This window comes from Dermochelys coriacea, chromosome 9 (genome assembly GCF_009764565.3).
Source record: "Dermochelys coriacea isolate rDerCor1 chromosome 9, rDerCor1.pri.v4, whole genome shotgun sequence".
NCBI classification, from domain to species: domain Eukaryota; kingdom Metazoa; phylum Chordata; order Testudines; family Dermochelyidae; genus Dermochelys; species Dermochelys coriacea.
The window spans coordinates 76,224,225-76,249,493 of NC_050076.1; the positions used below are offsets into that span (position 1 = coordinate 76,224,225).

The window sequence follows — 25,269 nt, forward strand, 5'->3', positions numbered from 1 at the left end:
CGTGTTTAAACCACAAGCCAAATGCCTAAAGCCATCCAGCGTTTCCCCCAGCCCTACCCCAGTCTCGAAACCCTGGCCCCGCTGGGCCGCGGGAGGAGTAAGCAATGCCTCCCTCCATACCGCAACATCAGCTCCACCCAGCCCCAGCTAGGCAGCAGCCCTCCGGCGAGCCAAGCGCTCCACCGGCCGGAGAGCACCGCCAGAGGCCGGAGCCCCCCCGGTGGCGAGACACCCGCTGAGCTGGGCTCAGGGAGTGGCTCGTCGGTTTGTGCCCATCGCCCGGCGCGGGGAGAGTTCAAAACCAAAGAGAAACACGGTGGATCTCATCCGAGAAGCTTTGGGGGCCCTGAAATATCGGGCTCGCTCTTAAAGATTGAAAGGATCAGAATAAATATGGTCTAAAATGAGCCAAAGGCCGGCGCTGAGGTTTGCCCGAAATGTCCCGGTTTATACACCACGCAAATAAAGCAACATTGTTTTTTGTAAAAAATGTTTATTTAACCCCTTTTCTCCCTTTCACAACAATAAAATATTGCGTCCATATAAACCCCTGGACTAAAACTGGTCGACGATCAAACACGACAGCGAATCGTGTGTGTATAATTTTTTTACACCCATTTCGGCTTTTGGAAACCTTTTTTTTTTTTAAACATAATGCGGAATTTATTGAAAATAAATAATCGTGGGCAACGGCAATAGGCAATTTTGAATAAAATAGTTGAAAAAAGCAACCTTTAATGAAAATAGCGTTTATTATACATCAGTTACTAAATGAATAAACTAAATGATCTGTCTTTAAATTAATAACTTCCAAAAAACGTTTAATATACAAAACTGTACAGGTATAAAGTTGGCAGAAATAGTCAGGTCCTCAGTGTCGAGATTTTAGCGCGTACTGAAAAATACTTGAAAAATATAAATGTCAAAATGAAAATCTTAATGGGGGGCGGGGGGGAAGAAGAGATCCGGGGAGCGCAAGTAATGCAACTTGCCAATATAGCTGCAGCTTCAAGGATGCAAAGCAATAGGGTCAACATGGGCCTTCTGTCCTAGCTACCAGTATGTCTCCCCTCCCAGAGCTCAGCCAAAAACTGGGGGAGGCAGGGTTGGCCTTGCCTTTAGGTAGTATGGATGGGGGGGGGGGGGTGTCTCCAGATAGCGAGCTGTGTGCGGGAGTGTATAAATAACTATATTCTATATAGTCTCACACATGCACACAACCAGCCCCGAGTATCCCGCCTCTATGGAGACAGTCATTATACGGTGTGTTTGGAGCAATATTTGTGTATTGTGTGCGTTTATAATAGGAGATTTTCCGTGTGTGTAGATGGCTATATATACACACACATCTGTATACACTCACATATATATAGTATGTATAGACATATTTACACACATACATACTACATATCTGTGTACACACACAGAGTACATCTCTACTGAGGGCTGGGAAGAAGGGAAGGATAAAGCACAGCTCCTTCATATGCCAGAAAAATGGTTACACTTTTTTAGCATTTTTCTTCATTTGCCTTTTTTTGTTTTTTTGTTTTTTTTAATAAAAGCTTTTCAACAAATCTAGCATTTCCTCGTGAGACGAAAATAAGCTCAGCATGAAACAAAAGCGGGCATTTCCCCGAAATTCATTTCGACACCTCAGAATCCCTCTTTAATATTGAAACAAAAATACAGAGAAACTGATTTCTGAAGCCAAAGCGTAGAATTATTAAGGTGTTTTACTACAGACCTTCGCAGTCTGCCGCTGATCAGAAGCCCAACACATCTTAGGAAAGAAAAGAAGGGACACATCCTTTATTTTATTTGCAATGCTTAATTTCAGATCTCTCTCTCTCCCCCCGCCCCCCGCCTCCGTGGAGGAGGGAACAGGGAGTCGGGGGATTTATTTCAGAATTGCAATCTGACCATTTCGTGGTTTTAGGAAGTTATTTGAATAGAAGGAAAAGCTACAACAAATCAGTCTGTTACTCTTCATAACGTGCAAGCGGCAGCCAGTTGTGTTACAGTCAAAGGAGGCACAACTTCCTGCCTTTGGGGTGCAGAAGGGGGACCCCACTCCTCTAGTATGGAATTTGGGGGAATGAAGGGGAGCGAAGGGAATGATCCCTTCTCCCCCCTACAGTACAGTGATATGCCCAATACATGGAGCGGGGGGAATGATTGATCAATTCGGTACAAATTATGCCACAAATATTGTGTACAGTTTGTAGTAAAACACCTCAGACATTTAAAAACGCTATATAAGTCTTTAAAAATGCAAAACTAGTCTATTGTAAAACAGATTCACCTGAAATACAGCTGATATAACCAAGGCGCTGGAAGGTTATTCATAGGCACACATCAGTCTTTATTTTTTTTTCTTCCTAGTGGAGACCGAAAACAAACCTTGTTGGATAGTAAACAATATGTACTGATCAGCGAAAAGGTTTGAGAGAAAATATTGCCCAGGCGGAAGAGCAGGAAGCCCCATGCTCTAAGTCTTCGAGTATTTGTTTTTGTTTCCTCTTTAAGCATAAGTTAAAACCCCCTTAGAAAATCCGCGCTGTTCCCAGTCCTGTCTGCGAGCCGAGCCCTATAGTCAAAGATCGTGGCAGGATGTGTCTGTTTTCACGTTATGAGAATAAACCTCATGTTGCTGCTGATCCCCTGGTGGAGTCATTCTTTTCTCTTTTTGCCGTCTGTTACAAAACCAGACACGCACCACTTCTTTCTCTAACTGCAGGCTGTCTGCCAAGGAGGAGATCTCTTGGGCTGCAGGTTTGGGACATTTAAGAAAATGAGTTTCCAAAACCCCTTTGACACTCACCTCTATCGAGGTTCTCTTCTTTCTTTTCCTGCCTTGGGCTGCGATTTTGTCAATACTAGTCGGGCTGCCGGTAGATGAATCTGCCTCTTCTAGCCACTTGTTTAGCAGCGGTTTCAGTTTGCACATGTTCTTAAAGCTGAGCTGCAGAGCCTCAAACCTGCAGATAGTAGTCTGGGAGAAAACATTGCCATAGAGAGTCCCTAGCGCTAAGCCAACGTCTGCTTGAGTGAATCCCAACTTGATTCTCCTTTGTTTGAACTGCTTTGCAAACTGTTCCAACTCATCTGATGTCGGCGTCTCCTCGTCAGAGTGATCCTGACAGTGATGGGAGCCTATATCTCCATGATCTGCGGGGTCCCTCAGCACTGGGTGCAAGCTTTGGGTAGTGGCTGAGGCTGGAGGTGGCGTTAGACCCCCATGGTCCAACATGCCACTGACTGTGAAGCCAGGTTGCGAGTAGACGTTAATAGGCTGTCCACTGGAGGTTATTGATGAGTTATGAGCTGGACTGGCTCCCCACGCGTTGGGATGATTTGTATGGGGCGAGTGGTGAGACACATGAGGCGACCTGTGATGGATGATTGCGCCAAGCTGGAGATCTTCTCTTCCTGGCTTCACGTCTTGCTGGTCGAGGGGGCTTGTCGCTAGCGTGGAGGACCACGGAGTCCCATCACTGAGGCTGGTCACCCAGTGGTGTCCGAGAGGATGCCCATTGCTAGGAACTCCCTGCAAGTAGTCACTTTGGAGAAGTTTTTGAGGGTTTCTGAAAGGACTCCCTTGCTGCATGCCCGCAGAGTCTGCATGGACTAAGGAGCTGGAACTGAGAATGCTGTAGGGATTAGAGGCAGCTGTGGCCATGGTTGGTGTAGGTCCCCTACTAGTTATAATGTGGCAAAGGGAGCAGCTTCAGCCTTTGACATCTACCAGGCAAGGGAGCCAAATCAGCAACCACTGAGTTATTGGCAGCGCTGCTGGCCAATGACAGCATTTCATCTGCCGGGAAGCTTTGGCTGAGCCAATGAGGGGTGAAGAGGCAGGTCGCGCTGTCCAAATTAGGTTTGCAAAACCCAGGAGTTAAAGTGAGTCTGAAGCAGGAAGTGAATCAATCTTTAGGCTCCATTGGTTGCTGGCTGTCCACGGTTCATTTGTTTAACTCTTTCTTCACTGCATGCCAAGATTTGTTTTTAAGATCGTATGGGGGGGGGGGGGGAGAGAGTGACAGAGCATGGTTTAAATTTGTAGTGATTAATTCCAGGTACAGCAAAAACCAGAGGTTAAATGCCGGCACCGAAGACTGACAATCTATCCTTAGCACAGTTCATACGGACTCCCCAATCGGTCCAGCATTGTAAATGCAACATGAAGGTAATTGCGAGATGATAAACTATAGATTTATATCCCCCAACAAACAAAACACCCAAACAACCTCCCCTCAGACACCTAAAAGCCACCACGTCTCAATCTTTACATTTAAGGTCCATATCCTATAATCAGGAAAATTAATGAATATTAATTCCTGCCCTAAAATAGGATTTAAAACGGGTTAAAGGGAATATTTCCTAAAGGGCAGAGCTTTATTACAAATTTAAATTTTTATTTTGTTGTTTGTTAACCAACAGTCAACCTCTTCCCTGATTTAAATACAAATCTTACAAGCTATTAATAGCATTCAGTTATTCTCAAGTTTGCCTCCCCGATTGTCTGGTCAATTGGGGTCCTTGTTTTTATGCCTATTACATGACATTTCATATCAGCAGTTCGACAACTTCTAAATCCCACAGCCACTAAGCGCTCCTTCTGGACGACACACTTCTGCAAGGCTCCAAAATATGTATTTCCTCTTTCCGGATAATTTAGTTCACTGGGATACGTTTTGCCCATTTAGAAAATAAAAAGGTGCTTTCCAATATTTGTTTAAATAAATTATAATGATTTCTCTTCTCCATCAAAGTTTGAAATAGAAAAAGAAATTAATGAGGTGTATCTTCACTAAACACTGTCCTAGGTATATGAATTTTATGTTGCTCGGTGCAAGAAAGAAAAGGAAAATATATTTTGGTGACCAGGCAAAACAATGAGCGTGTGAGAGAGAATGGGAAATGCTAAATTTTCTCTCAAGTTCAATTTCAAATCATCTGTAAGTTAGGGAGGGGGAAGACATTGTGTTTCATGCTTCCTCTTTCAAATGTTCCGCTAAGGAGTAGCGTTAGACAAATCTGGGGATTCCAGATTCGTTGTAGTGCTCAAGCAGAGAAAATTAAACACCTAATACCTTGGAAAATCTCTGAAGTTAAAAAATGACCTTTCCTTGCATAATTTTGGAGGTAACCTAGCTGCGTAATTATATTTGCACTTACAGAAGACTGCATCAGAGTTCCCTTATTGGTTTGAAATTCCATTAAATATATTGCAAGAGCTCCTAGGTTAAGCTTGATTTAAATTTGCATACATTTTCATATATTTAGCAGAAATAAAAGAAGGCTTGCAGCTACCAGAAAGTCATTAAGGCATTAGTTTCTCTGAGAAGACAGATCTGGAGAAAATTCAAGAAAATGAATATATATAGATAGATAGATAGATAGATATAAACAGAGGTTAGCTTCTTCTGATTCCTTTATAGGTAGTAGCATCAGTTCTCCTCATTATAATATAACAATTAATAATAAATTTCTCATTGAAGCCTAAACCTGCACATCTGATATTTGTAAATTTGAATGTAATTCCTGAAAAAGATGCGTGTGGTAAGTTGTTTGAAATAGATTTCGATATTTCTAAAAAATAAGTTATAGGAGCAGATGCTCATTTTCCTCTGTGTTTTCTACCGAATTAGGAATGTGCTTTCCCATAAAGGGCAATGCATTCTTGTATGGATGGTGCACCATTTTCAGAGGGTTTCGCCGCTTTAACCTAAACGTTTATTGTATTGTATTTGTTTATTTCGAGGGCACTTTTACAGCGAAGTGAGGTCCCTGCCCCCCTTTGAGAGTTGCAGTATTGTTGGGCTGCCTCAAAAATCTAACTTCGGGAAACTTTTCAGGTGCAGGGGAGCGGCTCGCTTGGAAAGTCTTGGAAGCGTGTTGTGAAGGGTCAGTTGAGAGGTCAGAAGATGAAAAAAATGTCTCTGCAAAGGAGAACGATAGCCCCTTTGCCCGTTTCAAACTGACATTTCTGACGGCAAAAATTCCCTAGTCAGACTCCAGCCGGTCAGACTGCGGTTTGATCATATGGATGGAGAAAGATATAGAAAAATAGATTAGACAAGACTTTTAACATAAATATTACGCTGCCTGATGCCGGGTGGGCGGGGAGGGGGGAACTAATGCTATATTATAAGGTAACTAAATTATTTAAAATTAATTGCACTCAAGAGTCTAAAATATTTTTTCCAGTCCCTCTGTTCTTGAAAATGAATGTTCAGATCAGCCGTTTAATTAAAGTAGAGCCTTTAACGGGGGAAATAAAACCCTGAATATCAGATTTTAAAATTTTAAAAATGTAACCAGCCAGAAGCCAGCGCCATAAGAGGTGAGCTCCTGGTAGAGTCTGATCTCGCCTATAGGAGAATATGCTTTATTTTAAAGTGTTTTTATCTGCATATAGTTAAATCTTCTTGCTGTTCTAACTAATCTGCTGAGAGGGTTTCTTTAGCTCTTTCCTGTCAGTCTAACGTCCCAAGTGTAACAGATGCCGCTCTCAAGCGGTCCTTTCTGCTTGCTTTTCCTTTATTCAGCCTCGCATATTTCTCCCATGATCTGGGTTTCCATAGAGAGAGGAATAAAAGGGGGACCATGGCCACAAATCCCCTGTCCCATGCAGAATAAAAGAGCCTTATTCAATAGACGACCCCGTCTGGACATGGGAGAAAAATAAGTACATGCAAAGCTACTGTTGCAAGAATTTGTAACTTATTTTTCATAGACTGAGACCCATTAAAGTAATAAAAGTTTCTGGGTCTGGACTCTGCTCTTCAGCTGTTTGGCTCTAGATGCCTTTGCACTCGAAAGATCCATGTTTACCCAACAAATAACTAGATTTAATATATATTTTTTCTGCTAAATCTCTGCCATGAATAACAATAGCTCAAGGAGCCTGCCGTCTTTGGGAAGCTAGAAGTCGCTATAGAGAGAAACCACCATTGAGGAGCTGTAATTGTGTCGAGTCCACACACTTTCCAAGTAAAAGGCAGGACAGTTTGAGTTTCTCAGGTCACCTCTGTTCATGGTTCAAACTTTCCTCTGGTGGTTACTGGACTGACGGCGGTAGCAGCCACGAGGCGTTAAATCAAAATCTGCAGGGCGAGTGGATTTGCAACTCCTTGTTCTTGTGGGCACTTGCAATAAAGCTTATCGTGGGCACCTCCGTTAGAGGAGAGGAATGGCTCGCCAAGGCAGGAAACACAGGTTTTCCCTATAGGAAGCTGGTACTGTAAAACAACGTGTGTGTATGTTGTGTGTGTGTGTGTTATAGCTATGTCTATAGACACACGTATATAGGTATAATTCGCTGACAGGAGCTATCCAGGAGTATCGAGACTGGGGTTTATTATCCTTGCAAGATTTGATTTGATTATATTTCAGAGATGTTGCCATTATTCATCTGCAGGGGGAAAAGTGGTCTAGAAGGGGGTTCGTTCTGATTGTGTTTAATACAGCATGAAGCCCAGGCGGTAAGCTGTGCCTCAGTGTCGTGACCCCTACATTGAAAACCTTCACCTTCAACACAAGTTCACTTTAGAGACCGTTCGAGTTAGGTTGGACTTGGGTGGGAACAAGTTGACATTTCAAGACAGAATCAGTCATAACCGGGCCTGGGGGATGGGAGGGACAAGTTAACTGTTTCTTAAGCAGGAGTGAAGTTTTTTTAATGGTGTACACTGAGGCTCGTGTTGAACCCTCGGCTCACCAGATGGATAGCTGAAAACAGGCTACTGTACCTCCCGAGTTAGCTTTCTAAAAAACCCTGCCTGCATGGGGGAAGGTAAGGAGGAAAAGGAGAATTTACAGAGTATTACCAGAAATTAGCCAATACCGACACAAGCCCAATTAGTTCCCTTTTTGGGTCTCTGTTGGCTGTTCTCGAACTTGAGTAAATGCTATGCTGGGAGGAGACACAGCAATAGTGCGATCTCAGCACCACAGCCAGGCGAAGGACAGACACTGCAAATTAAATATTCCTAATGTAAGTTTTAATGCAACCCTCCCCCCCCCCCGCCCCCAAATCTCTAAGAAACAGGAACCCTTCAGTATAGCCCCAGCACTGACGGAGCGTGTTGTGGTGGGGGGTTGGTTTCTGCATTATGGACAGAGGATGGGGAGGGACAATAAAGCAACTCACTCGCAGAGAAAACCACAAGGTAAATAACATTTGTATTCTAACGGCTGCATTCTCCAAATCGGTTTCATGCGACTCCTCTCCGCTCTGCTCGAGTCACCTGTTATTTTCACAGGTCCATTGTTAACGTCTGAAAACTGTACTTGCCCGGCAAAAGGAAAACGTGTTCATATTGTGCACCATCACGTCCTGTGAAGGTCACTGTGATTTTTGGCGTTAGTTAATTTGTTAGCGGGTATTGTAGCTAACATTTGATTAATTTGCCATTTAGATAGAAAATATTCTGGAGAATCTCTCTCGAGTGCAAATTTTGACAATAGATCCTGCCTTGCCTTTTATTAAAATCAGAGCATTTGAACGTCGGGTTTGTTGTTCATAATCCAGAAATACGGGTGGTGAAAAAAAAGACCCAGATTTTTCGGGCTGAAGTCCGAAAATGTTTGTGAGGTTCCGGCACGCAGTATTTTGAAGTGGGCGGATCAGTTTCTCAGAACGTCTGTAAGTCGGTTATTTAACTCTACACCCGTTTTTAAGGTCACATAAAGAATCGCGTAGAGATTTTTTAAGATCACACAGAGCTGCACACAATTGCAGTCCCCGTCCCCTTTTCGTTTGCACTTTTCTTATATTGTGATAATTCGAATCTCTCTCTCTCTCTCTCTCTCTCTCTCTGTGTGTGTGTGTGTGTGTGTGTGATGATTTCATACTTAACTCAGATTCTGAGATTTTTTTTTAACGTGTGTTCACACACCTTCCAAACCTATGCAAGTCATCAGGATCATTTTCTTAGCAGTGTAAATGTGTAGGCAATAATTACCATATAAACTTAAGGAAACAGAAACTAATTCAGTCTCAAAATCAAAAGCCGCGTTGTGAATATATTAAAAATAATTAAAATGCGATTCCTTTATGTACCGATTTCTGTTAAGGAATGCTCACAACAAAATAGATTGGATCTGAAAATTCACTAAATGGTACACTATTTAACCTCTGTTGTTGACTAATGGGACATCGAAGACAAATAGCTCTCTTCCTCGGATGACAAATACCTGTATTGGTGTTTATTAGCTCGCCGAATAATGTCAGTTTGATTTTTTTTTAACTGTGCATTTCTCCGGTTTTATCACTCCGCGTGTGCATGATTCAGTGGTACTGATGATCCAGAGACCTATGTGTCTCTTGCACTTTGGAAGTACTTCGTCATTCTGAGGATAATATGTATTTATTGTCCAGTTGATTTTTTTTTTTCTGGAAGAGGAAATGTTTATGGTCCAACAGGAAGTTTATTCATTGTTCCATGTACATTGGCGCAATCAATCCCGATATGAGAATTGAACCTTCAGACCATATTCATCCGTAAGATGTGTGTTTTTAAAACAAGTGTAGACGGATGAGACATTGCTTGGTCATCTTAGACATTTCCTATGCAGTTGAATGTTTTAGAGCTGCATGTTTTGTAGCAACCTTGTTTTTTGCTTGTGTCAGTGGCTGTCCGTTCAGGTGTTTAGGGTGTGCAGGGAACAGCATAAACCTGCCTTTAGCAAGAACCATTGCAATGAATCGGTGGAGAGGCAGGAGGCTGCAGAACCAAAACAAAGATTTCATACAAGGGACAAATAAGAACGTAGCAGGGAAGTCCCCGGAGAGCTGTGTCTGTTTCCGGAGGGCCAGGCACTCACAGCCTGATGTGTAGGAAGGGGGTTCGGGTAATTGGGGCTCATTCCTTAGCTGGATTCCGGTTTATAACGGGATCCTTTGCAAACCCCACAAGGGGCGAGCTGGCGAGCAGGGCGTGGGGGCAAAAGAAGGATGAAACTTCTCGGCTTCTGGTGCAACTTACTGGGCGAAGGGCAGTGGAGAGATTGGGGGGAGGGACCGGGGGTGACTTGCTAAGGGTCGCTCCTGGTGCCTGCAGCGCCTCGCTGCAGTAGCACCACCCAGGCGCTGGCTGCGCTTCCTTGCACCAGCCCAGCCTGCGGGAGCGGCCGGGGCGGGTCCCCGTTTCCCCAGCACCCCGACACGGAGCCGCCTTTCTGTGGAGGGCTCCTCGCCGTCCCGCTGCCCCGAGAGCCGCCGCTCCTCCGGTCCCAGTGGCCCAGCGCTGCCCCGCTCTGTGCAGCCGGGCGGGGAAGGGCAGCAGCCGCCTCCAGCGGACGCTGCTGGGAACGGGCGAAGACCTCGGCTTAACGCGACCGCATTTCCCATGGAGCCTGCGGCCACGAACGAGTTAACCCTGGTCCTGTCAAGGGCAGCAGTGTCCAGCCTTTGAGTTTAACCCACCTAATCTTCATGAAAGGAGCAATTTTCTTTCCTTCAACAACAAAGGCCCCCAATACAAACCCCGAGCCGCTGCAAACAGAATTTGTTTGCGATTTTAATAGCGCAAGATGATGCCCTGAAATGCAAATCTAGCAAGACTTCAGCCAACTGGAGAGAGACTTTTCTTTCCAGATTTCCAGTTTCTGTGACAGACTCTGGATTTTTAGTTGCCACTGAACTCCGATTAAATCCAATCAAGATTTCATTGCTCTCCCCTTTAAAATGAGAATCATAGAGCTGAGGTACTCCTATGCATAGGGGATAGAGAGATGGGCATATTGATCTCTCTAGTCTTGCTTTTCACTGTCTCTTCATCTAGCTAATCGATCAGCGTGTGCACATATGGGGTGAATAGATGTGTATATAGGATATAACATGTAGGCCAAGTGCATTTCTACAATTTTCTATAATACACTTAGAAAGGGAAAATTAGATTTAATAAACATTTGGAAACAAATTCATCCGAGCAAATGCAAAGCAGTTTGAATAATAAGTTATAAGCCAAAGGGCAAATAAAAATGCAGAAGGATGACTAGATATGAGGTGGAAAAATTGAGTCTCTTGGCTGCTGAGGTTACAGGTTTGTAAGTGTTATTTTTCCTTATGTTAAAAATAAAAATGTCTCAATCCCTGAATGGAAAAGAAGAATGTAAGTAGGCAAATACACATTGGAGATAAGACCCTTTGTCAGCATCATAGGGGGGAACTGGAACTTCAAAGGCCTTTCTCTCAAGGAATGATTACCCCTTATGAAATATAGCCCAACCTATTTGCTAATTGGATCGAACCCACTGGCACATTGGAAACAATTGTACCAACTGTTTCTCTCTCCTGCCCCCCAAAAATATGAAGAAGAAAAACCCAGTTCGGTGGGACCCTTTCAGGAATGCCCCCCCTCCCCCTTCAAGTAACCTCAGCGCGAATTTGGGGCTGTAAGGCGGTTAGTCTTTCCTGTGCCAAGGAATGAAAACCGGGAAGAACAGAAAATGCACCTCGGCAAACTTTTAATGAAATTACTGGCGTTATCGATTTTGTTTTTATTGGGCTTCAGACATTTTAAAGAATGTCGCTGGCGGTGAGGGGAAGCGAGAGGGGGACAACGCTGTCTGACCTCTATTGGACACTGAATTATTTCATATTTTAGAAAATAAACTGCGTATATTAAACAAATCTTAGCGATAAGGAGGCTCACTTGGAGGTTTGGAGACAATCTAATAAAGTTTGGGATTTATAGATGGAGAAACTCCAGGAACAGTTTTATAGGCCTTAGACATTCATCTGCAAATCAGATCCCATTCATCTAAGAGTTATTCGAATAGGAAACCAGCATCATCTCTGCTGTCCGCATTAGGTGAGGTACCAGTCTGTTGGTGTCAGTTTTTTTAGGATTACTTTTGCAGGTCATTATTTATAAATTTTGCAAACGTCACCAGGAAGCGGTGTGAAATTCCATACGAACCTATGCCTTACCAGGTTGTCACAGAGGAGAAAGCGCTTCTAAATCAATAGTTCTAGCCTGCTCCTACACTTGGACACTACATTTTAAAGATCGACGTTCAAGTATTTCGGATTGCTCCCTTTGCAAACTGTTTCGAAATTACTAGTAGTGGGTAAGTAAATTGCAAGTAAACCTAGTGAATTAGGATGATTCTATATCAGTTTAATTTATGTTTTATAGTTAGTTTAGCCTTCTATTTGATTGCCTTAGTAATGTGAATTGCCTACAGCTGCTGATGATACAGCTTTAATTCTGTTTTAAAGGTCATGTAAACATGTGCCTCTAGCATAAGGAATGCAAATTCAATTCCCTTTTAATGCTTCCTCACATTCACTTCACAGCCTTCACCTAGAAAATTAGCCCGATTTAATATAAAACTGTTTAATGTTATGATTTCATTAAAATCCTCGTTCAATGCAATGCTCTTCCCTTTTCAGGCAAAGGGCAGCCAAGTCTGTCTGCGCCTTGCGCTGTCTTGCTTACCACATGCCCCACGCAGCCCCAACAGCAAACCACATATCGGCTAAGACCCTTTCAGTTCCTTTACCAAGAAAGACTCGACTTCATATTCGGCTTTGTTTAGCTGTAGGTAAACAACATATCCCTAGAACTAGAGAATCCAGCAACATTGCAAATTATTGTCACAAAAGAGCCAGAGAATTATTGCAGGTGTATGCTCCTGTACCGTTGTTTGTTTCTAGACTATCGTAATGAAAGTTTAGTCTTGAGAAGTGTAAAGAGTAACAAAATACTTGATTTCAAATGAATGAGGCTGACTTGACAGTGGGGTACATAGTCTTTCCAAATTAGTATGACGAGAAGCTGGGTAAAGATCCCAAGATGGTAGGCTTACATATAAAATATCAGTTTCAGAGTAGCAGCCGTGTTAGTCTGTATTCGCAAAAAGAAAAGGAGTACTTGTGGCACCTTAGAGACTAACAAATTTATTAGAGCATAAGCTTTGTAGCTCACGAAAGCTTATGCTCTAATAAATTTGTTAGTCTCTGAGGTGCCACAAGTACTCCTTTTCTTTTTATATAAAATATCTGTGCCTTGAAGACAGACCTTTTCAAATTAATTTTTAAACACCGTCAACCCCCGAATTCATGCAAGATTGCTTCATCACACTGTATTGACAACTTTTTCAACGGTTTTTTAAATTTTATTTTTTCTTTCTTTCTTAAGGGGCTGTGTACGTTAGGCGGTGTAGTGTGTAAAGAGGAACCAAGTAACAAGTCTCCTTTTTACAGCCCCTCATCTTCTCCTCTATCTGGAGAGGTTGCGGAGGGGGGGGGAGGAAGGGGAACAATGTGTCTTTGCTTAAAAAGATGGTGGGGGGGATGTTTTCCCCTCCCACATCATCTTTACAGAAGAATATTGCTCCGGCTTTGTGGTACCTGCTTGCCAAGCAATATTAAGACCGGAGGACTCCATCCATCATTAACTCCTAGTTAGGGGGTTATAACTGAGTCATGCAAATTTTCTGCCGGCTAAAGCTTTGGTAAAACTCAGCTCAACCGCCCGCCCACTGTAGCTTTTCATAAAAATAAATGGCTTTGTCCACTTTCAAATCCCGAGCGTTACCAACCCCCCCCCCCCCCATGTCACTACTACGGGGCCCTTCTGAAATAGCTTCATTCAAAAAGGACATTTGGGAAGGGATCGACCCCCGTTATGGGATGATCTTTTACTACTTTGCACCCCACATTTAAGAGCCAACTTGTTACATTTCGGAAAATGGCTTCTGTGCATAGGCACGATTTCCTGCGGGTTCTTACCAGCTACGTTTTAAAAATGGGCTCTTCGCACCAGAACCTATTCCTGGGTGATAGTTCCAGTAGCATTATTTAACTAGTTTAAGTGCCTAGAGTCTGTCATCTTTGACTCTGTGTCAGTCTGACTTTCATTTCTGGGATTTCTTTCCCTTTAAAATGCCCAGGAAAAACAAAGGAAATCAACACGCTGATTGACTCAACAGACTAACAAGCGCAGGTTCTTCAAAGTTAATATTGATACTTTCTTTGATTGTACCTAGGTATCACAGGGATGACCCACCATACGGTATCCCACAGTACCAGGAAAAAAGGGAACCACATTTTACTCTTTACACCGGTCTAACTCCGGACTGGCTCCGCTGGAGTCCATGGAGTTGCTCCGAATTTACACCGGTGAAACTCCGAGAGCAGAGTCTCACCATTGCGTCGTCTTGCTCCTGTGTCACAACCTCCATGTTACTTCTTTGTATTTTTTGTTTTAAAATAGATCATAGTGCCAGTGATCTTATGGGGGGGGGGGGCTTTCCCATGAAAGGAAAAGCCTCCCCATCCCCAAGAGGCGCCTATTCCAGCCTATGGATGTCTCCCAGGCTCGAGATTTTCCCAGAGTAGCAGAACTGATTCCCCCCCTGCCCTGTCTCGCTTTTCTAGTGGCCTGTGCACGAGTCATTCTTTTCGCACTACTGGCTTTGACTTCAGGGTACGGATTATAGCCGCGTTCCCATGGTGGCCTGACACCATCCGGATCAGACTTGGGAGCGGGAGTTCAAAATGTGACTCGAACTCCCTTCCTCCCAAGCCCCACCACAATAAAAACAATCAACCGCGAGAGGTGGCTTGAAGCGACACACAGCGCTCCTGAGCTGCATGGTTATCACCTGACTGCTGCCCGTGTGCAATTGATGTCACTTATTCACATGACTCCGCAGCTAGAGGTGTCGATTTCAATGTAGGTACATATTTTCCTTTGATGGGAGGATCAGTTCCATTACACTGTCAGAAAGACACAGAGCTACCGATCCCTTTTGGAAATTAGATATTTCATGAATGCTCCATATGCGCCAGAAACAAACACTGCTTGTGTGTGTATGTGTGAGTGTAGCTGATGGGACTCAGGGAAACACTTGACCTCAAATAGCAAGAGTAAATGTATCCTAAAAGTGAAAAAGAAAACAACTTCTCACGTGGGGGGGGGCACACACACTCCTTGGGGTGTGCTGGTGTCCAAACTCAGGATAACTCATTGTTACTTAGTTTAAACAAATCAGAAATTACCTGTAGTCCTAAAACCAAACCTTACTGCCCTTTATAACATTAAACTATTAGTCATCTGTCATTAAACCCTCTTCCAGTTGGTTTTGATAATTTTACATTTAGCTGCAGTTCCCACATAGACATGAAGTACTGTCCTTATATATCTCTTCCACCAGAATGAATGATTTTCAAAAAACCTTAATTCTTGTAGTAATACCTCATTGGTGATTCTATTAATGTTGCACACCTCATTAAATAGCCCCAAACACAAGGAGGTTTAAATGACTTTATTAAATTAAAAACAGCATAGAAAATTACCCATGGCACTCTCATCAAATAATTACTGTAAACTATACACATACAGTGCGGAATTCTTTTTAACAAATCTGTTCATAAAAAGTGCAGAGATTCATAGATTCCAAGGCCAGAAGGGACCATTGTGACCCTCTAGTCTGGCCTCCTGTATAACACAGACCACAGAACTTCCCCAAAATAATTCCTAGAGAAGATCTTGTAGAAAAACATCTAGTCTTGATTAACTTAATACCAGTTGCATTACAATAACTTAGAGCAGCGTAAGTTGCTTAAAATATTGAACCACACTCATGCACTTCCTCATATGTTCATGTATGTTTCACTGTGTGTTTTTCTTTCTTATCTTTTTTATATCTGAAGTTCTCCCCCCCCCAATGTATTTGATCATTTTTTCAAATCCCTCGGCTGAACCAATCTCTTTTCATGCACAGGATAAAAAGAGAAGAACTTCAAAGTAGGTTCAGGTAATTAACAGCTGAGGGGAATATAATGTAAACCATAGGCCCTGCTTTGCACCCAGGTCTGCTTTCAGAGCCAGCCGGCAAGGGAGGGCCTATTCCCTACAGCATCCAAATCTGCTTCCTCTGAACAGCTTTGCCAGGCCTCCAGTTATCACATCTGCATTTCAAACACCATGTCTCTGGCATTAATTATTAATTAGCCTACAGTCACCCCAGAGGATTTAAGTTCCAGCCTGCACACACTTATTCATTGACCTCTATCTTAGTTTTTGTTGGAAAAAACCCACTAGAATGCTTAATAATTTCCTTTCTCTCAGTTCTAATTTCATGGAGGGGAAACAGTGTATTTTCATAGATGGAGAATCGCAAGGTTGCCTAGAAAGTTGTTTAGAGTAAAACGCTATGTCAAGGGTTTGAGCAAAACCTTTCAAAAGATTTAGAGAGAATTTTGTGTACATATATTTGCCTTTGACAAATGAATTTATGGATTTCCCAGAATTGAGATATGGTGGGCTACAGATAAAATAGAGTTTAGCTCCATGTGGAATATCATTATGGAGTTTTTTTTACAAAAGTAAACTGAATGTAATGACTGGATAATGCATTTATATGATCAATCAAACTATGACTTATCTGAAGGCTCTGGGGTTAGAGTACACTGTTGACACCACTAAGAATGAAAAATAATGTTCAAAGCACTCTAATCTTTTGTCATAAAATATGCATTTCATCCTCAGGAATATAGTATAAAAAGTCTAACTTGTCATTCTTCCGTTCAATTTTTCAATTAGTTTGGAATTTCTTTTTATGTTCAAATAACTACATTTCTCACCTCTTCTTTCTTGGCCATTGTATATCTTGACAGTAAACTGCCAGTTTTAAGAACGCAAAGCAGTCAGATAGGAAATTGGTTATATGATTAGAATATTATCAATTTAACCATGCTGAGTGAAATTGCAAGTGATTGCTATAGTAAGGGTGTGTTGTGTACTGCATATATTCTTTTGTTAATACATTTTAATATTACAGCATCCAAAAGAAACTGAATAAGTCCTATATTTAACCCTTCTTGCAATTATACACAAACTTCCCTAACTATTGCCATGTTGTACCATTTTATATGCTGTACTATTTCAAATTATTATTGAAACATAAAACATATCAACTGTTTCCTAAAGGAGTGTTTACTGTGCAATTACAAAGTCATAACTAGTTAACTTATTTGTCAGTCTAGAATTGATTTTTGAAAGCATTTACTGAGCATAATACTCTTTTGAGTTTATTTTTAGTAAACTATATAGTACATATATATGTTGGCTTGATGCACACACATATGTAATTAGGCTATGTCAATAAAGAAGAGAGACAGTTTTTGAAACTACAGATAAAATAACCCTTAGCATGACTTGTACTTCAGAAAACAATGACCTTCAGAGAAATGTAGGGCCCAATCCAGTATTCTTTAGTCAGGGGACTCTCCCCTTGACTTCAGTGAGAATTTTGCCTAAATAAGGGACTTCAGGATTTGGCCTATTATGTGACCTCTTATTAATTAACCCTTGTCTTGTAAACTTGTCTGGAAAGCATTCAAAGTTCATCTGTTAAATAGTAAATGTTTTAATCTCCATTTCAAATAGTAGGAACAACATTCCTGACTGAGGAGAGGAATATTTAACATCTCAGATTTAGTTCAGAGAAGAATATTATATGCTTAGAGAAATTTCAAAATAAATCAAAGCTTAGTGCTGAAGAGGGGACCAGATCTGAATTAATGTAATTATGTGTACAGGATCTTCTGTTGACTTCTCCTACAGTACCTAGGGGAACTAATCTGCAACTAGGGCTAAAATCCATTTTTTTTACAGACCTTAGCATCTTCATGTTTGTGAGACTTAGATGTTAAACCTCTCCATAGTGTGAATATTAATTAGGAACAAGAATTCAATTTCTCATACAAGGAAATGGAGTGGGGAAAATTATGGAAAACAAATTACAAGACAAGGTAGGTGAGGTAATATTTTTTACTGGACCAACTTCTGTTAGTGAGATAAACAAGCTTTCAAGCTCTGTATAAATTCGAAAGCTTTTCTCTCTCACTAACAGAAGTTGGTTCAATAGAAGAGATCACCTCACCTGCCTTGTTTCTCTAATATCCTGGGACTGACACAGCTACAGCAATGCTGCAAATTACAAATCAGTCAGTTTTAGAGTAACATCTCTAGAATGTTTTAAGATTATGAATAAATTCTATTGGACACCAGAGAGATTTTGTAGATTGAGCATTAAGGATTCTGAGTTGTCCTGGTGCTATTTTGACACACCCTCGCTGCTGTGGCTTTGTTTTGATCGTGCTCCAAAGTAGCTGATTTCTGAAGAATGACCTTTGATTAAATACAATAAATCCTATAAGGTGGGCTCTGACATATCACCACTCTATGTACTTGGGGATACAAATAATTTGAATGTGTGGAGTGGGAGGGTGTCTCATAATGCAAGAAAATTAACTAAAAATATTCCTATGAAAGCAATCTTTAAACACTCTAAGGACATTACTCATTTGTTATCAGAATGGACTGCAGCTTTCATGGATGTTCTATTGTATGGTTGACTTTACAGTACATGTACATTGAGGAGTTCTACTGTATTTGGGAGCCTTTTCTAGTCTACACAGAGCTAAAAACAAGTTGTACATGAGTCTGTCCTCTTTCTCACCTTGTCATTTTCCCTCTTAGCTCCACTACTTTCTCTCTCTCGGTCCCCCTGTCATTGTTAAATAGGCTAATGTAAGGAGATTCTGGAATGCAGGCAGATCCATGCTTATAGAAATCCAGTGGTCCTAACCTCTTCCATCAGCATGGAAGACTACAGCTGTAGACTGGCCACATTTCATCCCACAGCTTGCCTTGGGTAGGGGAAGAAAGAGTTAATCAAAATGTTACAAATTTTTGAAATTTTGATGGAAAAAGGGCAAGAATTTATCAGAAATTTTTCTCTCAACTATTTGTTGCCAATTTTTGGTTAGCTTTAGGGGCAGTAGTTTCTATTCCCCAAGTCCTGCAGAGCTCCCATCAGTAGGTCCAATTACTTCACCTTTGGGGAATATGTTTTGGGATTGTGGTGACAGGGGAGAAGGGAAAATATGTGTATTTTACAGGGCAGGATTTCACTGGCCGTGAAAGATTGTGTTACTCTTGTTACCGATGATGAGTTTCTGTAAGAAGCCTATTTGTTTTTGTTTTTAAATATATTTGCACTTTGTTACTTTCATTTAAATCACAAATGTTTTACCGAACAGGTAATACCTAATCCTTGGCTACTCTGAAATCCAATTTTACCTCTGTTCCAATTCTATCCTTCACTTATTTTCTTAAAGTACAAATGTTTGCAGCAATTTTGTAGTGGAGACTACTAGCCTCTACCAGCGACTGACCTGTGATTGTGGTGGTATATATGTTGTATATTCAGATTTGTAGCATGCTGATTATATTTTGTTTAGAAAGTCATATGTTTAATCCTGTTTTCAAATTATTTGCACAGTAATTATAATTAAAGGTTCTGTTGATTTCTTTGGCATTGAAAGTCCACAGAATTATGTTTTAATGAAAGCACTGCAATAGTTGCTGTGTTCCAGGAATCTTGTCCAACTGTGCATAAACATTAGGTGGAAAAGCCTCTATACAAAGAACAGCAGGTGATACAGTGGATCACTACAGGTAATAAATATGTAGAATATTGGTTTATATGCCAATGGATTCTTATTGGATTATGAACAATAAATGGGGCCAGACCCTCACCTGGTGGAAATCAGTGTCTTTGATTAGAAGGGAGTGATGCTTATGTACACCAGCTGAGGATCTGGCCCTTGAAGTTTAGTCTACTCTGTTCTAAGAAAAAGATCCGAGAAAAGATGTTAGAATTACTTTGCATTATGTCTGAAGTTATCTATAGTCCTATAAAGATAGAATTTACCTTCTGATTATACTGGTATGGTAATGATGCAAGCTGAACTCCAATCTACAGGTCATGCACTCTGTATAGTACCATTAATGCATATACAGAGGTCATCAGTAAGAAGCCAATAATTGGTGGTAAATAAGATATTAGGGATATTTCTAATTCTTTGTGATAACAGTTGGTAAATGTTGGCTTTTTTGTGGTGACCAGTGTTTGACACACTATTACACAATACGTTTTAGCAAGTGGTGTGTAGGATGGTTTTTATTCAGGTGATTGTAGTCAGATATTATTATCCTAGTTTGAACATTTCAATTCTCTGAGCAAGATCCTATAAAGGTTTCTGCTCATAGGGGAATTTGAAGATTTCTTGAAATTTCTTTTAGAGATTTGAGTTTGAAATTTCTAAAACTGAGCTGCTTCATGGCCAAATTCTGGTATTGCACCCATTTTAACACCGTTAAAGCAGCATTAATATACTCCCATGTTCTGGTTGGCAGCGGCCCAACACACAGCCTCCCTGCTAGTGACAGGAATAGTCTGCATGGGTTTTTTTTTTAAATTGTTACTGCCAGGAAATGGATGTACACAAATATATGGATCAGGCCTCTTGATCCCAAGGCCCTGCACTGGACCGTTGTTGCAGAGCTCCTGTTGTGAAGAGCTTATAGAGCAAGGTTGTGGGAACCAGAAACATTTTTTTCTGGCATGTGCTTGTGCATAACTGGCAGCCAGAATTTGGCCTATTATTTGCAAACTTATTAAAGGCCTCCCATTGTTTGCGCATTTTTTCTCTACAATTTTAACCTTTTTATTCACACATAAATCAGGTGTTCTATGTATGGTTCTTGGCTATTGTTTTGGGATGTGTATGCAATGAATTAATTGGGTCAGATTCTCAGCTAATGTAAATCTGCATAGCACCTTTGACTTCAATGGAGCTAGGCCAGTTTACATCAACTAAGAATTGGTCCCATTCTGATTGAGAATAATATGTTCTCTGGGAATAAATACATCATATCCAGTGTGCAAACAAATATGATGTAAAACTTCTTTTGCACACAACATAAAACAGAGGATGCAACTACAGGAGGAATGTGAAAGGTCTTTTGAAAATATTTGATTTTTTATTAATATTATTATTATCATTATATATATTTAATCTTAAAACTGTGTGTGTGTTTTGTAGTCACTAGAGTTTACTCCTATCCAAATCACATATACTTCTTGAAGGTAATTGTGTTTGTCATTATGGAGTTAGTTGAATTTCTATAATAGTAAAAAACTGGCATATAAAAAGTCTCTCAAGATTAATCTATATGTTTTAGTTGGAGAGAAAAATAAGATCATTTGGAATTTTGCTGTAAATAATGGAATATCACATGCAGGTGAGGGTGGGATTAACAAAATAACCACCCAAACATGCAGCCTTACTCTTCCAAAGAAATTGTGGGACCACACTAAAACCTTGAAGCTCCCACTCTGCTCCTCTTTTTCACTTTTAAGGAAACACAACATACATTTAGGTATTTGCAAATTGGAGAGACATGTTAAAGGAGCTTTCCGGTGTGGCCTCATCATCTGTCACTTTTATATTAAAAGTGCACTGAGATATACATGGCTGGATGTGGGAATGTTAAATGGGTGTCAGCAAGTGTTTAATTTCATGATAATGCGGTATTGTGGAGTTAAGGTTTGTTTATACCATTTGACCTTAAATTAATGGTACCTTTCATATCCCTTTTGTAATCCATTAGGTGTTACAATGCCACTGTAGGCCAAATTTACAATGTACTTTCCTGGTGATTCACAGGGTGTAATACAGCATAGAATTTGTCCCTATGTTTCCATATCTTCCATATATGGTCTCATATATTTCCAACTGATTTACTCTGTAGCAGAAAAGAATGTTTAAGAATTCTCAATTTACTAGGTATAATCCTGTATCTCTAGCCATGGGAAAAGAGTCATCCAGCTGAAAATGAGAGAATAAGCAACATATGAAAATGCTGATTTCTTGTTTTCATAACTTTTGGGCTTCCAGATATAGTGTATGGACAAAGGCACAACATGAAGGCCAGCATTGCTTTACCTGTTAACAGCTGTGTCTTGCTTTTTTTTCTTTCCTATGTAAAAACATTTTCCTAACAGGACAGTCACTTTCCAAATGTATTTACTTCAAGAAGCAAGGAAAGCTGATGAACATTTTAACAATAATAAGATATGATAAAAAATTCTCATCTGTCAGTTAACATAGTAATGACCTGACACCATAGCAAATCCAGTTTTCATAATTCCTTTCCAAATGATCATGTACTACAGTTTCATTTTTTTCTTGTGAGATTCATAGCAGAATGTTTCCTTTAAATATCCTGGTTTTATTTACTGAAGAGATGGACTTGGTTTGTAAAATACAAAATATTGATACTTAGACCTGGATCCCACAATTTGCATTATTTCTATACACAGAGAAATTGCTGCAAAGTTGCCAGTTTTTCTTGTGTCACTGTATTATATTTTGCATTATTACTAACCTGAGTTTATGATTTAACTCCCTCCCAAAACAAAAATAAACACCTCCCCAACACACACCACAGCTTGGTGGCTTTATTTATGTTGTTTTCTACTTCCTCACAATACTTGCTCCCCTCCCCCAGCAGCTACACTACAAAGCTTGTTGTACAGGGACTCCATTAATCCTACATTTCCTAGATGGTATCTGAGGCACAGTGGGTTTCCACAGAAATTAATTTGTCCTGACAACAGGCCTAAAGATTGGAGTCCAGGGATCACTTGGCAAATTCCCTTTAAACTGAGCACAATAATAAACAGAAAGCTGATAACGACAGTTCTAAAAGACCACACAGAGGAAGGACCCAGAATAGACTTGCTCTGTGTATATCTATGAATACCTCTGATAACTAGCATACAGAAGCTTTATGTATGATAGGAAAACAAGCATGCTGATTTATGCATGTTTTGATATTACAGCACTAGGCAGAACTCAATTAATCTAGATATATAAATTTATAGCTAACTGTTTTAAGCTATATAGTAATTTAATAAAAGTAAAATACTAAATGGGAAACAGTATCTCACAAGCCATTCAATTTGTGTTTGAACTTAATGATTGTATGACCAGATTTGTATAATTTTCTGTACTATAATGTGGCTCAAATTTTCTCAGAATATCGGGCTTTCTAAATATTTTAAGAAGAGGAATAACTGGCAATATTACATTTAGAAAAGAATGAGTCCAAAATTACAATTACCTCTGGTTTATGAGAAATATATTTTCTTTACAACCCTTTGTAAATGTGTTGACTTTTGCATTTGGTTTGAATTGTCCTTCTGTGCAATAACTCTTTGTAAAATTAAGAGCAGCTTAAAAAACATTACTGTTTTTTCCTCATCCCTTTGGTGCATGGCTGAGAGTTATTTTTTTCCCAAAGTTTAGGTTTATAAAATAGTATTTAAGTTGCATATTGAAATATATACCAATATAGTAAATGAATGAACATTCATTGGATAACCTAGCCTGTGTAAGAGGTAAGAACATTTTAGCATTTTGTTATTTGTAAATTGTCCTGGAGCTTTAAGGATGTTTGTAATTTATAGTGTGTCAATAAACCGATCCCAGGTAAATTTATGAAAAACTATCATAATATTATGAATTGGTAGAGCAAAGTGAGGTAAAATATATGCTGCTTAACTTTTTTCACCTCTCAGGCATAGGATGGCAAATGTAGAAAGAGAGAGAAAATGGATTTTGGTGTCTAAACAACCTTTTGAAAGTAGTCTAATTTTGCTTTTAATGACCAAAATGCATTATGAAATAATACCTCCTCACTGCACAAAAAGGAATATGAAACTGTGTTTAAAGTAGGGAACTAGTATGGTTGACAGGTATGGTTATACACCTAGATTGCATGAGTCACATATGATTACTTTTAATGCCTCAGATATTTCCTTCTAGATGGAAATTCTTTAATATACTTCCACATGATATCCTCAAATTCAATGACAATAATTAAGCACAATATATTTTCCACCATTTTTTTCAAGTAAAGCTATGCGGGTGCTTGAGATAAGCAGAAATATTAAAGTTGCAAATCTACAGTGCCTGGGGAAAACAGATGCAAGGTAACTGACCCAATGTTCCAGCATGAAGTGATAGCTCAGAATGAAGGGTCACGTTGTGGTTGTTTCTATATCACTACATAAGGCTGGGTGGCAGGCTGCCAGTGGCTGTGTAGTTAAGGGTTTGGAATGCAGGCTACCCTTGGCATTTGAGATGCTGGGAATTTATATATAAAAGTTCTGTCTTACATGCTATTTCAGCACAGATAATGGGACCAATTCTGCTTTTATTATAGGCAGTGACAAAACTACCATTGACTTCAACTGGGGCAAGATCAGGTCCATTATTCAGATGCTGAACTTGCTGCAGAGGTGGGGTACATTATACTCTTCACATATAATATATACGGCATATCTTCTTGAAAAATAAAAAAACTTCCTCTCATTATTGGCTTTAAATTAGTTTGTAAGAATTAATTAATTAGAGTTGACATACTTTTAAAATTAAATTCAGAATGAGTCCAATTTATATTTGTCACACTTAAAGAACTTTATCGATTGTTCTGAAATACAGAAGATTTAAAAACAACTATTTTAATGCTCTCAGGCTCCTCTTTCTTGTTTCTGATGCAAGACCAAATTGACTTGCTATGCCTTTTAGTTCATAGTTCTGTAACAGAGCAAATGCACCAAAAATAAAACCCCCTCATATCAAAATCATTCCATGTGTTTCACTATACAAGCTATTAGGTATTTTGAATTTGGACCAAATCAGCCAATGTTTTTCTTCAGCAAACAGTTCCGTAGTGTGCTTTATACATTTGATTCGAAGGACTGTGTATTATTTGATGTTCTTATGAGATAAACAATAAACTTTTGAATATGTTTTTCCATTTGAATAAAAGCCTATGGATGCTTCACCCTGCATCCTAAAGCCTGATTTCCCCTGGGACTCATTATCATGCAGCTCACATTGTCAGTCACCTACACTGTTGAACTTGCTATCACATAACCTTCAAAACGTTAGTAGTTATTATGTGTCATAGGGCAGATTTATGATAAACTAACTTTGAAACAATAATGAATTCTTTTTCTGTTCTGTTTCTGGTAACGCTTCTGGTAATGCCATCAGATTTAATTTTTAAACAATACGTCACATTTTTCTTTTATTCTATCATATAAAAGAGCCCCCTCCCTGTCTGAAATATTTCCCTCCCTAAACATGGTTTATGATGATTTGAGCACTGCCTATAAAGAATGAAAATGAGAACACTTCTCTTTAAACTACCAAACTGCTCACTAAGGTTCATCATGACTCAAATCCATCCTTTGTGATTAAACTTTTGGAATTCTCTGACTTGGTGAAAGTTGAAGAAACTTAATCCTTATTCCAGCAGTCAGTATAGACCAACCAGCATTTTGAATACAAGGAGAAAGTTTATGGGCATATGTGACAGAAAC

General features: G+C 40.1%; 1 protein-coding gene and 1 long non-coding RNA gene across 11 annotated transcripts in view; one reads left to right on the forward strand and one right to left on the reverse strand.

The window, feature by feature from the left end:
- Positions 1–733: 733 nt before the first annotated feature.
- POU3F4 (POU class 3 homeobox 4) lies at positions 734–3,779 on the reverse strand. Its single transcript, XM_038416447.1, has one exon. It carries the CDS (start codon positions 3,677–3,679, stop codon positions 2,594–2,596), a length of 1,086 nt encoding a protein of 361 aa, XP_038272375.1. The 5' UTR covers positions 3,680–3,779; the 3' UTR covers positions 734–2,593.
- Positions 3,780–5,172: 1,393 nt separating this feature from the next.
- Positions 5,173–25,269, forward strand: part of LOC119860932 — a 162,874-nt gene continuing 142,777 nt past the window's right edge. For 2 of the 10 annotated variants that reach the window (XR_005294694.2, XR_006274003.1), the window contains exon 1: positions 5,173–5,441. This is a non-coding gene — a long non-coding RNA (uncharacterized LOC119860932). Of the gene's footprint in view, positions 5,442–7,689; positions 7,799–8,071; positions 8,175–11,911; positions 12,082–25,269 lie in introns of those variants that run through there. The other 8 variants (XR_006274000.1, XR_005294692.2, XR_006274004.1 and 5 more) reach the window with 7 other exon arrangements.